At 36.2% G+C, this 15,396-nt stretch overlaps 1 protein-coding gene across 1 annotated transcript; it reads right to left on the reverse strand.

Moving 5' to 3' along the window:
* Nucleotides 1-486: 486 nt before the first annotated feature.
* LOC148566621 (uncharacterized) lies at nt 487-11,185 on the reverse strand. The gene is made up of 5 exons (XM_088484345.1): nt 11,075-11,185; nt 10,594-10,715; nt 1,864-2,069; nt 1,400-1,530; nt 487-1,146 (listed from the first exon to the last, which is right to left on the reverse strand). Exons 1-5 carry the CDS (start codon nt 11,183-11,185, stop codon nt 940-942), a joined length of 777 nt encoding a protein of 258 aa, XP_088340471.1. The 3' UTR covers nt 487-939.
* Nucleotides 11,186-15,396: the final 4,211 nt, after the last annotated feature.

Raw genomic sequence — 15,396 nt, forward strand, 5'->3', positions numbered from 1 at the left:
CGGCCTTTCTCAACTCTGCAATGTTAATGTTACCCTTGGGGTTTCTGCACATCATAGTTTCCTAATGCACATCATACATTTGATGCTTTAATTCTAGTTATGCTATTGCCTAGTTGACACTCATTCCTTCTGATATCCTCTTTGAACTTTCTACTATTAAGCATTGCTTCATACAGGCTAATTTATAATGATAGAACAGAAGTAAACATTATGCCATTCTAATCACTTTACTCTATCTAAAGTACAAAAACCACCAACCAGGAGACAATGATATCATATTTGATCTACTTTCTGAGGAGAAACTAATGGCATCTCAACAGATTTATTATGACAGCAAAATTAACACCAACTAAAATTCGAGACAGAGCAGATGGTGAGAATTTAATTACCTTTGATTTTGGAGTAATGTTCAATGACATCATCAACAAGACCATCAAAATTAGGGATATAGCCATGGAGGCCTTGTGAAAGGCCAAATCCAGGATAATCCATAGCAAAGACTCTGTATCCAGCTAATGCTATCTTCCTAGCTATGCCTGAAAATAATCCCATGACACGTTCGAGTTGCTAATTCACAGCATTACTGCTCTAGTTAATTGCAGATACATGTTATTAATATCAGGAACATGCCTTCAAAGAAAAAAGTGCAGATGTCTCCATATCCATTACAGAAAAACACTGTTGCTTTTGGCTTGGATGCCTCAGGAAGCCAACTCTTGCAGAATATTTCAATGCCCCTTGAATTCACTTCGTATGACTGTTACATTGCATAACAGATAACCATCAATCATCTGATGACAACAACTAACCTCGTAGAATCTGCAATCTTCTGCAATTTAGCATCAACGCCAGGTAGCTACTGCTTCATGCTGCAAAACAATAACTTATCCTCTGTCCTTTTCTTTCTCTTTCTCTGGATACCAATTACTTCCTTCAATTCTACACCGTTCCAAACAATAACTTATCCCCTGTCTTTCTTCGTATTGGCAATGTAAAATAATTAATAACAAAGTTATTTGTCCCTGCACTTCTGAAAAATATAGCGTTCTTCATATGATCTTCTGTTTTCTGTTTACCAAGAATCCTCTCCAACCTATTTTTGTATTCTTTGAAATGTTCCAACTGTTTTTGAATTGAAATTACATTCTGCAATTGATAGAGAGACCAATACAAATTCAGAAAAATTAACCAATCTATGTATACTTAATACTTCTATCCATCTATATCTATACATAAAGAGGATTTAGGTAAGTAATTTTGTACAAAAATATTTTTAACCAAATTGACAAATTAAAGCTAGGCATGAAACATATATTTGAGGAATAAAAAGGAATTATAACCATTTCAGGCATGTGATAAATAAGATGTAGATAAAGAAAGAGAGTAGTGTTATAGATACACTGAGAGTTGGTGTAAGTGTGTCATAACCAGAACCATCAGAGGCAAAGCTGACTCCTGAGATGAGTTCTTGATTTGTGAGATTTTGATCCAAATATGGTGGCAAAAACTCTTTAAGCCCTAAATACGAAGCTGTGCATAATAATAATGTCATATCACTATAGCAAGCTAGCTAGCTAGTAAGAAATCAAATTTAATATACACATACAGAATCAATCAAATTATGGTTGTTACCAATAAATAAGAAGAAACAGCACATATGAACCAGAAATATAGAATCACTGATAAACAACTGAAACAAAGTTTCTTTAACATATATCAAACACAAATTGAAATTAAACTTCATTCAAATTCATAAAAACCTTACCATAGAAAAAGCAATAAAACAAAATAAACTAAATAGAATCTGAGTTTGGAAAGAAGCAAGAAAATATATATATACAAGAGATAGGGTGAAAATGTTACCTGATAGAAAGCGGGGGAAGCGGGTTGTGCGGCAGCGGGAAGCGGGTTGCACGACGGCGGGGAAGTGGGTTGCGCGGCGTGGAGAAGCGGGTGGCACGGCGGCCGTGGAAGCGGAAGCGGGTTGCACGGCGAAGATGAGCGGATGAGAGAGACGGCAGAGGAAGAGGAAGAGACCATGGCAATCAATATTGAAAGAGGGCAAAACCCTATCAGAGCAAATGGTTTACAACGTTGAATCTGTGATCAAAATTAAAAAGGGAAAAGTGTAAAAGTTAATAAATACAGAGGTCAATTTCTAATTTTTAGTTTTTTCAAAAAAAAAAAAACGGAGTTCAATTTATAATTATTTTTAAGTGGGTTAATGATACTCCCACATAAAATATGGAGCAAGAAATCCATTGCCAAATATACATGTATGAGTAGTTGAAATAATTGTATGGTTTGATTTTATTTTTTTGATTAATGGTATGTTTTGATTTTATTTGTATAAATTTAGTATCATATTATTTTTGTTTTTTTCTTCTTTGGACATAGACCAAGATCTACAAGTGGATCCCATGTTATTCTTGCTTTGAATTAATATTAGTGAATGAACCCGTGCTTATACGGGAACTAAAAATTACATAATGCATGCATAATGATTTATTAACATCTTGCATTATATAAATAGAAGAAAAAAATTTATATGAAAATAAAAATGATATCATGCCGAGTAAAAAAATATGAATAAATGGATGCTGCATTACCAGATTTAATAAATTATTTTCATTCAAATAAAGATTAGTCAATATTATGATATAATTCTGATTAATAGATAAATTGAACATATATATTACAAACAAAAAATCTGAACTTCTACTAAACAGTCAGACAACTATGTTTATCCAAAATATTAGAAAAAAATTACAATTAATTTTAGAGAAAAAATTATAAATAAAAAATAGTGAAAATAAATAAATAAACATAATGATAAAATTGTTTGAACATGAAAGTTGAATGAGGATTAGGTCCTGATAGTAATAAGTGATTAAATAACATCATTCATGAAAAAGAACCTAATGAAAAAAAGAATTGACCAATGGAACTAAAATTAAAGAATTAAATTCATGACAAAGAAATGATCATATTAAATAAAAAATATATTAATTATTAAAATTAAAAACATAAATTATAAAATGTGAAAATAAATAGTTAATTAAAATTTTAATATGAAAATTAAACATGATGTAATATGTAATAACAATGAGAAAACTGAAAAGATGTATATATATTATAGGTTTTTTTTTTTACGAAATTTAGAAATGGAATGAACAAATTGATATATCCTTATGAATGAGTTAACTATAAATAATTAAATACAATAAAAATAGAATCATGTGATTTAGTTCAAAATTTACATCAACATTTTAATATTGTCTTTGTAAGGTATAAGTTTTAGAAGAAAAATCAAAGTATGGAATAACCCAAGTAAAAAAAAAAAAGCAATAATATAAGGTATAAAAAATAAAAACGTGATATATGTGTTGCGAAATAAATAAATAATGAAGAGAAAATAGATATAAAATAAAAAAAATAAAAAAATTCTAATATTAATATTTATCACAATTAATATCACAATATAATAAAAATAATTCATATATATATATATATATATATATATATATATATATAAAACGAGAGTGTTTTGACACTATAAAAGAGAGATAGTGAATTGTTATTGATTGTATATTATTAACCGAGTCTTATTCTCGTATTTACATACGTACACAATGTTACTTTTTCAAACTCTATTAAATGTATTTTATCTTGAGAATATTAAACTGCCTATCATAAATAGACATCCACCTAACCATTTTTATCACAACAATAATAACTCGAATTTTTTAAAATTAAATAATGAGTTATTCATAATTTATTATTTAATTTAAAAAATATTTTTTTAAAAATAATTAAATTAAATTTTATAATACTTTGAGTTTAAAATTTATTAAAATTTTTAAATTATTTTTATTACAATAAAATATTTTAACAAATATATATATATATATATATATATATATATATATATATATATATATTATAATTATAAACGCGCGCACACATGTGGTATGGAAATATTTCAAGTGCACCGGAGTACACACACAACACACACACACACCATATATATATATATATATATGGAAATATTTTAAGTGCACTGGAAAGTATCGTATACCAGTTATTTTAATCGTTAATTTCAATTAATATATATTATATATATTTTTTATAATTAAGATCAACGGTTAAAATAATTAGAGCACCAGTATTCCCGATGTACTTAAAATGTTTCATATATATATATATATATATATATATATATATATATATATATATATAAACATTACACATGTTTCCTTGGCATATATATGAGCAATGACATGTACCCTCCTTTTAAATTCATTCATCACCACTAATTATCATTTTGCTTCATTTGGTTTCTTCATTCCACCGAAACCAAAACAAAAGAAAAAAAGAGAGAATGTCTTAAAGTGAGAAGCCATGATTCCATGGCACCTCCGAGCCTTCGAGCTTGATTTTTTGTGATTCATAACTCCAATAAAAAATCTAATCCAATAAAAATATTTGTATCTTCTTTCTCTTTACGTTGACGTCATTTTTATTTGGAAGAAATCGATGGTGGAGTTGCTCCATGCAAGGTTCGGCCGAAGAAGTTCCGGAAGTGGAGTAGCCAATTCTAGCGTTTTCCTCTTCAGCAGTTCGATCAGAAAGTTTTTCCGAAATTTTCGTTGATTTTGATCTTGTATGGAGATAAGGGATTTTATTTTAAAATTAACAGTTTTCAATTTAAGGATGTCCAAAAGTATAATAAATAATTACAAATATGATCAAAATCATAATGTTATTGAGTTTGGATTTTTTACTGTGAATGATTGGCTGTGTTTGTGATTGAGTTTTTGGTTATGAAAGTGAATGGGAATTGATTTATTAACTAGAAGTAGTAATTTTGAGAGTTTATGAATGATTTTACAAGAATTTGAATCATATGTCAATTATTGAGAACCTTATGTTTGAAAAGTACTGATAGAAGACTGGTAAATTGTCGAAAAGTTATGGAAGTGAGGGAGCTCGTAAGGGTGGTGAAGTCGAGTTTTAAGGGGGAGTGAGTTCTTGTAAAAATAAATGAAAAGGTGGTTTTGGTTAATGTTAAATGTAAAAAGAACATGGTCGGAAGGTTTTGTAAAGTTTGAATGAACGTGCGGATTTTTCTTTGGTTTTAATAGCAAAGATTTGAAAGGGAGCTAAATTTTATGAAATAGAAAGAGGTTTAGTTTTAAAGAAAATGATTTGATTATTGAAAACTTATTTGATATTTCGAACAGTGTGATTATTGAATTTGTTACTTGAAAATGTTTTAAAAAGAGTTTGAAAGGTGGTTAACTTGGGGCCTTTGAAGAGTGGCAAAAACCGAATTTTAGAGAGAACGCTGCAGAAGTTTTTATAAAACTCCGAGGTTTGCTTAAGGCATTATTTAAAAGAAAACTTAATTTAGGATTCATAATAGTTGATTTTCAATTTATCAAGAAAAGTACTATGTTTTAAGTTTAATCTATTGAGAAAAGATTTTTGTTTTAAGTTATAATTGAGTTCGGTTTATTAAGAAAAAGAGTTTTCATTAAGCATTATGAAGTTTGATTACTTAAAAACTGATTTAAGGGTATGATAGATGAGTAGATAGGTGGTGATGCAAAGGTGTGATTGATTATTTGGTGATGCAGAGGTATGTGTAATTAAGCGGTGATGCGGAGGGACATTTAATAATGTAGGTGATGCGGGGGTGTGCGTATGTAATTGGTGATGTAGAGGAATAATAAAAAGAAAGGAAATGAGAACTAATGAAGAAAATAGATACTTAAGAGGAAAGAAATAAAAAAGAATGAATATGATAGATGCTTGAAAAGTGTATGTTAAATGAATCTTTGTACCAAAGTGCTAATGCGGAAGTGCCCGCCTAACTGATAGCTTAAGGTTGCTAATGTGAGAATGTCTGCCTAATTGATAGCCTATGGTTGCTAATGCGAAAGTGCCCACCTAACTGATAGCCTAAGGTTGCTAATGTGGGAAGGTTCACCTAATTGATAGCCTGTTCATACCGTGATGCCAAGATATCCTAACTGACATGGGTTCGCCCATGATGATAATTGTGCCTGACTGACATGGTAAAGGAACCATATTCGGGGTTCACCCCAAGTAACGTCGGGTTGCGGGTAGACAAGCGATGCGTGAGCTCATAGCCTGCTTAGGACAGACATGCATCATATTGTTTGCGCATTTGCATTTGATTGTGGTTGCTTATTTTGTTTATTTGTGATTGTGCTGTTGTCTTGGTAACTTGCTTGTGTACCTGACTGGACATTCTACTTGTGTTGTGGACTTAATAACGTGGTGGGGGCTGATGTTTGTGGTTTGGGTTTAGGTATATTATTTGCGATGCTGCCTTATTTAGATATTGCAGCAATTGAGGAATATTATTTAGGGACGAGGAATTGTTATTGTGACGGAGATTTCTTTAAGTAATGTGGTTTAAGGAAAGGGGTTTACCTGTCTTTAGGTAAGACTTAGGAAGGATTTCAAGGGTTTAATAAAGAAAACTATTTTTGGGTTATGAGTTAACTATTTGTATATTATTCTGTATATTTTTATGGCATTTGCTATCCTTACTGAGAACATGCGAGGATGACGTTCTCACCCCCTACAGATCTTCTGTTTCAGCAATAGGTTCAGGAACCCTTGACGCGGAACCGCGACTGAACTACCAAGTTTTGCGTACATATGTATTCGTATTTTTCGTGTTTGGTTTAATCTTAGATTTTATTTTCCCTTCGCCCTTGGTATTTTAAAGTATTGTATTTTTACAGAGGGGTAGGTTTATATTTGAGTCTTGCATGAATAGTTATTATGTATTAATAGTATATGTATTAATAGTTATTATATATTAAAATAAAAGGAATTTCGTTTTTCTTAAAAACTATAGACAAGTTAACGTGTAGAGACTCAATATTAAATAAATATAGTAGGAAACTAAAGAAATAGAGGTAAGTAGCGCTCGAACTTTTAGTACGGTCATGAGGTGCTAGAAGTTAGGGTGTTACAACAACACTCTCCTTTGGATGTCCATTTAGCATTATGCCTCATTAAAACTTTATTAAAGAAAAACTCAATGGGAAAAAAAATTTAGTGAAAGAAAAAGAGTACAATATCCTTTGTGATGATGACTGCCTCGTTAAAAACCTTGTCAAGAAAAATCCAATGAAAAAAATCTGACCAAGGAAGAAAGAGTACAGTCTCCCCCTCTTGTTGGCATTATTTAATATCTCGAAATCGACGCATCCCAATATAATATACCAATCTTTCAAAGGAGGATTTTTGGAGTGACTTTGTAAATAAATCAGCCAGATTATCACTTGAGCGGATTTGTCGGACATCAATTGTCCCTTGATTTTGAAGATCATGAGTGAATAAGAATTTAGAAGAGATATGCTTTGTTTTATCACCTTTGATATATCCACCTTTAAGTTGAGTAATGCATGCTGTATTATCTTCAAATAGAACAGTTGGAGCTATTTTATTATCAATCAGTCCACATGATAATAGAATATATTGAATCAAACTCCTGAGCTAAAAACACTTGCGACTTGCTTCATGTATTACTAGTATTTTAGCATGATTAGAGGATGTTGCTACAATCGTCTGTTTCGTGAGCCTCAATGATATAGATGTACCACCATATGTGAACAGGTATACTATTTGAGATCCCCCTTTGTGTGGATCAGACAAGTATCCTGCATTTGCATAGCCAACTAGTTGTGACTTGGATCCATATGGATAAAACAATCCCATATCAACCGTTTCATAAAGATATTGAAAGATTTGTTTGATTCCATTCCAATGTCTTCTGGTTGGACAGGAACTATACCTTGCTAGTAAATTCACAGAAAATGATATATCGGGTTGTATATTATTAGCAAGATACATTAGCACTCCAATGACACTAAGATATGGTACTTTAGGACCAAGGATATCTTCATTTTCTTCTTTAGGACGGAATTGATCATTTTACACATCCAAAGATCTTATGATCATTAGGATACTTAATGGATGTGACTTATTGATAAACCACTATTTTATAGTTTATCTTGTGCTCAATTGAGTGGTTTCATCAAGTCTTTGCACATTTATTCATACGAATTGCATGGTTTAACAATTCCTTTCTAGTTTTGTTTTATGGTTGAAAAACTTGCTTCCTAAGCCTTTAATTTGTATATTTTAATCCTTCTTTATAACATTCGATGCCGTGATCTGTGTTCAGTGTTTTCAGGCCTTATAGGGCAGGAATGGCTTAGAGGATGGAGAGGAAGCTTGTAAAAATGGAAGGAGCACAAGAAATAAAGGAGGTAACCAGCGAGCATCGATGCGCACGCATGGATCACGCGTGCGCGTGATTTGAAGATCTGCACAGCGACGCGCGAGCGTACTTGACGCGTGCGCGTGGATTGGAGTTTTGCACGATGACGCGTGCACGTACCTAACGCGCACGCGTGAAACGCGACGATGACCAGCGACGCGTACGCGTGATGGATGCGTACGCGTGACATGTGCGATCTGCAGAAATCACAGAAAATGCTGGGGGCGATTTTGGGCCGAGTTTGGACCCAGTTTCCGGCCCAGAAACACAGACTAGAGCCAGAGAACATGCAGAGACTAAACACACATTCTCATTAGAATAGTTTTAGATTTTTAGATTGGAATCTTGGAGAAAAATTCACTCTTCCTCTAGGTTTTCAACACATTCATAGTTTGATAGTTTATGCTTTTGCTTTGGATATTGAGAAGAGTCATTACCTCCGTTGAAGTTGTTATCCTAGTTTGTTTTCTTATTCCCTTACTCTTCCATATCCTTAATCTCTGTTCAGAGTTACAATTTGATTATTTTTAGAATTTATTAATGCAAAGGATTACTTTTACTCTTAATTAATTTTCAGTTATTGTTTATCATGTCTTCCTTTTACTCCCTTTTTAATTCTGTGCAAGTAGTTTTCATGTCGATGGAGTAGACTCCCAACTTGATTTGGAGGTTGATTAAATAGAGACCCTAGAGTTGGAATGCTCAAGTGATTAGTTAAATTGGAAGTTGTTGGCTAATTCTCGAATTACTAATGCTAGTCCTTCCCAAGGGAGAGGATTAGGATTTGCGAATAAGAGTTAGCACAATCGCTTGACTTTCCTTTATTTAGTGAGGGTTAACTAAGTGAAAACAACAACCTCTTTACACTACACTTGAGAGAATTCCAACAAGGATAGAACTTCCAATTAATCATTCCCCCAGTCAAGGCTTTTTATTTTGAATATATAAATCTTTTTTAATTTTCATTGCGCTAATTTACAATTATTCGTTTTCTGTCATTCAACTCTCAAAATTTCTCGGAAAACTCCTGATTAATAAGATAGCACCCTTTTGTCAACTCGTTGGGAGACGACCTGGGATTCATACTCCCAGTATTTTTATTCTAATTTTGTAAGAACCTTTCTAAATTGATAAGTGGATTTTTGCTGGTTAAGAACTATACTCGCAACGTATTTCTTATATTAATTTCTTAATTGGCTGATTTCTGCCCGCATCAATTTTTGGCGCCGTTTCCAGGGAGTTGCAATAGAATGCTAAATTATTAGTTGGTGTACATATTTTTAATTTATTTATTCGTGTATTTTATTTTATTTTATTACCATGAGCTGTATGTTTCTTTCGTTGAATGACGCGTTCACTGCCTGATCCGAGCTTAGCCACATTTGATCCTGAAATTGAAAGAACTCTTTCATGTATTAGGCGAGCTCGGGGTCGGTTAGACTCTAAAGGTAGTGAAGTGGTTGTTATCAATTAACCAGTCTCTTCTGAAGGCGAATCTGAAGTGGCATTTGAGGAAGAAACAAGCTCTTCTACTACTCATTCTGTTGATTTACGTACAGGTAACATGGTAGTGCCCAGGAGGATTACTCTCCAGGAGGCAGGAGCCCCAGACTTTACTCTGCAACCGTATCAAGCGCGTCACTCAAATCTGGCTGCAGATTTTGAACTGAAAACTGCGCTAATCAACTTAATACCTAAGTTTCATGGCTTATCGGCTCAGGAGCCTATCAAGCACCTCAGGGATTTTCAGACAGCCTGTTCTACTGTTAGGCGTCATGGTGCAGATGAAACTTCTGTTCTGCTAATCGCCTTCCCGTTTTCTCTAGAGGAAAAGGCGAGGGAGTGGTACTACTCCCAACCTGAAGCAATTGTTACTAACTGGGATACGCTCAAGAGAGAATTCTTGGAAAAGTACTTTCCAGCAGAAGTTACAGATAGATTGAGGAAAGAGATTTCCTGTATTGTTCAAGGCGAATCAGAGACTCTGTATGAGTACCGAGAGCGCTTCAAGAATCTTCTGGACGCATGCCCCCATCACATGATTGACAGGTTGGTGTTGATCAGCTACTTCACTCAAGGCATGAAGCCTCGGGATAAGACTACATTGGATGGTGCAAGTAATGGTTCTCTGAAAAGTACAAGACTGCAGATGAAGCGTGGCAACTGATCAGCGATCTAGCTGAGTCCACTCGGAATCACAGGCATAGGAACAACCACCCCAAAGCTGTTACAGAGGTCTCCTCTAGCAGTGAAACTACTATTTTTACACAAGCTGTATGTGAGATGACCAACCTACTAAAGCAAATACAGCTGAATCAACAATAACCTTAGCCTCCTCCGCCACAACAAAGTCAACATTTGGTTCCTCAAAGAGTATGCGGAATATGTGCTGATTATACTCATTACATTGATGAGTGTCCGCAGCTCCAACAAGAAGACAACACCTTGGCAGCTACTCATAATTTCTATGACCGCCCGAATCAAGGATACAATCAGCAAGGCGGCAATTACAACCAAGGTGGAAGCCACAATCAAGGTTGGCAAGATAATTCCGACCAGGGATGAAGAGATAATTCCAACCAAGGATGGAGGGACAACTACAACAGAGAAGGCAGAGACAACAATGGAAATCAGAGGTGGAACAACAACAATAGACAGCAGAAACAAAACTAGCCTTATAGAGCACCTCATCAAAGGCAGTCCCAAGCGCCTCAAAACAACCAACAGCAGGTCCCTTAGATCACTTACCCATCTTCCTCTCCCAATGACGAGTTGCTTCACTCTCTTGCACAAAGACAAACGACCATGGAAAACACACTTACTGGTCTGACTTCTGCTATACAAGCTCTCGTTTCTCATATGGGATCGTCGAGCACCTCCAACACTCAACCTTCAAGCTCCAGTACAATTCCTTCTCAACCTATACCCAACCCCAAAGATGGCATCAGTGCCATCACTTTGAGGTCCGGAACCACACTGTAAGAGAGGAATCATGAGGAGCCAAGCTCAGAGGAAAACATACAAGTTGAAGGTGTTGTGGAGGCAGAGGATGCTGAAGAAGAGGATGTAGTACAAGACTTGGTTAAAGAAGAAGCAGCTCAGCCAGGGAATAGAACCCCAAGGGATGCAGAAGCTGCAAGTGGCGCCATTCCTATCCCATTTCTGCACCTTGCTAGGAAGTCCAGAAAGTAGATGGAACTAGACCCTAAAATGGTAGAAATATTCAAAAAGGTGGAGGTAACCATTCCACTTTTTTATGCCATTCAGCAGGTACCTAAATATGCTAAATTTCTAAAGGATTTGTGCATGCATAAAGATAAATTACAGAATTTAGAAACTATTCCTCTAGGTAGTTCCATTTTGCATTGGTAGGTGATATACCTGAAAAATGTAGTGACCCAGGTCCATGCATGGTTACTATTAGTATAGATGGTGTGAAATTTCCTGATTGTATGTGTGATTTAAGAGCGTGTGTTAGTATAATGCCATTGTCTGTATATGATGCTTTGAGGCTCCCTCCCTTAAAAAGGTCGGCAGCTCGTTTTGTTTTAGCAGATAAAAGCATTATCTCTGTGGTTGAAATTACTGAGGACGTGCTGGTGAGCATTAAGGGGCTCACATTTCCTATCGACTTCTATATTTTGGAGATGCCCCCTAATGACTCAGGAAGACCATCATCCATCCTGCTTGGACGACCATTCCTGAAGACTTCAAAGTTCAAGCTGGATGCCTTCTCAGGAACTTACTCTTTTGAGATAGATGGCAGAGCAGTGAGCTTCAATCTGGATGAAGCTATGAAGCATCCTCCAGAAGATCATTCCATCTTCTAGTACAACATCATTGATGAGATAGTAGCTACAGTTCACCAGGAGGAAGTAGAAGAGAGGCACATGGAGCAAGATGCAAGTGTGGGGACACCCCCTGGATAAGATGAAGACACGTTACAACCACCACTGGCTCCAGATGATCAAGTGCCTAGCCACGAGCAGAAATTGGAATTAAAGTCCCTTCCACCCCACCTCAAGTATGCTTACCTTGAGGAAAATTAGAAGCTCCCAGTTATCATTGCAAGGGAACTCACTTCCCAACAGGAGGAGCAACTGCTCAGTGTGCTGAGAAGACACAAGAAAGCAATTGGGTAGAGCTTGGCGATATAGTAGGCATCAGCCCTCAAGTTTGTGAGCACAGAATATTTTTAGAAGAGGGAGCAAGACCTGTCCGTCAACCTAAAAGGAGACTGAACCCCACCATCTTAGAAGTTGTCAAGAAAGAAGTGACCAGGCTACTTGAAGCAGATATCATCTACCCCATCTCAGATAGTGAATGAGTCAGTCCAGTACAAGTGGTGCCCAAGAAGTCTGGAGTCACAACAATAAAGAATGAGCACGGAGAGCTCCTGACAACTAGAGTGCAGAATTCATGGAGAGTTTGCATTGATTACAGGCGTCTCAACCAAGCTACTTGCAAGGATCATTATCCCTTGCCATTTATTGATCAGATGCTTGATCTCCTGTCAGGTAAATCACATTACTGCTTTTTAGATGGTTATACAGGCTATTTTCAAATTCATATAGCTCCTAAAGATCAGGAGAAGACTACTTTTACATGTCCCTTTGGAACGTATGCATATAAAAGGATGCCTTTTGGCTTATGTAATGCACCGGCTACTTTCTAAAGATACATGATGAGTATCTTCTCAGATCTTATTGAGAACTGTATGGAAGTTTTCATGGATGATTTTAGCGTATATGGTGATTTATTTAGCCTTTGCTTGGATAGTTTAGCTAGAGTATTAGACATGTGTGTTAGTTCAAACCTTGTATTAAATTTTGAAAAATGTCACTTTATGGTAAAACAAGGTATTGTACTAAGACATGTTGTATCTAATACGAGTATCTCAGTTGATCCAGCGAAGGTGGATGTCATTTCTAGTTTGCCTTACCCCTTCTCCGTGAGGAAAGTCCGTTCGTTCCTTGGCCATGCAGGTTTCTACAGGAGATTTACAAGGACTTCAGTAAGGTAGCATTGCCTTTATCCAGACTGCTGCAGAAAGATGTTGAGTTCGAACTGAGTAAGAACTGCATGAATGCATTTGATCAGCTGAAGATCGCCTTAAATCAAGCTCCGATTGTAAGAGGACCAGACTGGAGCCAGCCGTTTGAGATTATGTGTGATGCTTCCAACCATGCAGTAGGAGCGGCGCTGGCTCAACGCGAAGGTAAGGATCCTTTCGTAATTGCTTATGCTTCTAAGACTTTAGACGCTGCTCAGTCAAATTACACTACCACTGAAAAAGAGCTTCTGGCTATTGTTTTTGCTTTGGATAAATTTGGAGCCTATTTACTTGGTACTAAGGTGGTAGTGTACTCAGACCATGCAGCTCTAAAATATTTATTAGCTAAAAAGGAGTCCAAACCAAGGTTAATACGTTGGATACTGTTGCTACAAGAATTTGATTTAGAAATTAAGGATAGGAGTGGTAACCAGAATTTAGTGGCAGACCACTTGAGTCGCCTTGAGCACATTAAGACTGATTCCACTCCTATCAATGATGCTTTTCCATTTGATAGCTTGCACGCAGTATCTGAAGTAGTTCCTTGGTATGCACATGTAGCTAATTATCTAGTTAGCCATACTTTCCCTCCTAATTTTACTAAGCACCAAAGAGACAAACTGAAAAGTGAGTCTAAATATTATATATGGGATGACCCATATTTATGGAGGTGTGGTGCTGACCAGGTAATTAAAAGGTGTGTGCCTTAATCAGAATTCTAGTCCATTTTAGAGGCATGCCACTCTTCTGAGAGTGGAGGACATTTTGGCCCTCCGGGAACAGCTAGAAAAATTTTAGACTGTGGATTCTGGTGGCCTACTCTTTTTAAAGATGCTACTACCTTCTGCAAATCTTGCCCCCATGCCAAAGGTTTGGTAATATATCCAAGAGGGATGAGATGCCCCAACAGATTATGCTTTTCTGTGAAATTTTTTATGTTTGGGGCATTGACTTCATGGGTCCATTTCCAAACTCTAGTGGTTATCTTTATATACTGTTAGCTGTAGATTATGTTTCTAAATGGGTGGAAGCAATTCCTACCCGCACTGATGATGCTAACACTGTTATCTCCTTTGTTAGAAACCATATTATCTGTCGCTTTGGATCACCACGAGCAATCGTGAGTGATCAAGGCACTCACTTTTGTAACAGGAGACTAGCAGGACTACTGAAGAAGCATGGGATCGTTCACAAAGTGGCAACAGCTTACCATTCCCAGACCAATGGGCAAGCAGAGGTGTCTAACAGAGAAATAAAGCGCATTCTGGAGAAGATAGTAAAGCCTCATAGGAAGGACTGGAGCACCAGACTTGTTGATGCGCTCTGGGCGTATCGGACAGCGTACAAGACACCAATTGGGATGAGTCCCTTCCGCTTAGTGTACGGAAAGGCTTGCCACCTCCCGGTGGAGGTGGAACACAAGGCTTTCTGGGCTGTGCGGGAATGCAACATGGGATTTGAGAAAGCTGGTGCTGAAAGGAAGCTGCAACTGGCAGAACTGGAGACCCTTCGACTCGAAGCATATGACAACTCCAGATTATACAAAGAGAAGGTAAAGGCTGTGCATGACAAGCATATCAAGAGAAGAAAGTTCAGACTAGGAGATCTGGTTCTCCTTTACAACTCCAGACTGAGACTCATGCCAGGAAAGCTGAGATCCAGATGGGAAGGTCCCTACAGAGTGGAGAAAGCAGAGCCATATGGAGTCTTCCACCTGAGTCATCCTTCAAGTTCCAATTTCACCAAGGTCAATGGACATCGCTTAAAGCTTTATCATGGTGAGAAGATGAAGGAACACAAAGAGCTAGAGGTCTTCCTATTGGAAGATCCACCAACAGAACCAGATTGAGCTTGTGGACCGCCCAACTTAAGGACATTAAAGCAAAGTGCTGGGTGGGAGACAACACACCATGGTATGATCGTTCTTTTCTCTCTTCTTAATTTCATTTAGTGACTCTTCTCATGATTTCTGCATATAATCTGCATTTGCATCTGCATTCTGCATAAAAAAGAAAGT

This window comes from Arachis ipaensis, chromosome B4 (genome assembly GCF_059453495.1).
Source record: "Arachis ipaensis isolate K30076 ecotype BB chromosome B4, ASM5945349v1, whole genome shotgun sequence".
Lineage (NCBI taxonomy): Eukaryota > Viridiplantae > Streptophyta > Magnoliopsida > Fabales > Fabaceae > Arachis > Arachis ipaensis.

What these genes read in the sequence shown, in the direction of transcription:
- LOC148566621 (XM_088484345.1), bottom strand. Translation starts at nt 11,185, where the DNA reads ATGAGAAACGAGAGCTTGTATAGCAGAAGTCAGACCAGTAAGTGTGTT. An exon ending in TCATTGGGAGAGGAAGATGG is followed by an intron (nt 10,716 to 11,074) that starts GTAAGTGATCTA and finishes GAGTATAATCAG; the next exon opens with CACATATTCCGCATACTCTT. An exon ending in CACTTACACCAACTCTCAGT is followed by an intron (nt 1,147 to 1,399) that starts GTATCTATAACA and finishes TATCAATTGCAG; the next exon opens with AATGTAATTTCAATTCAAAA.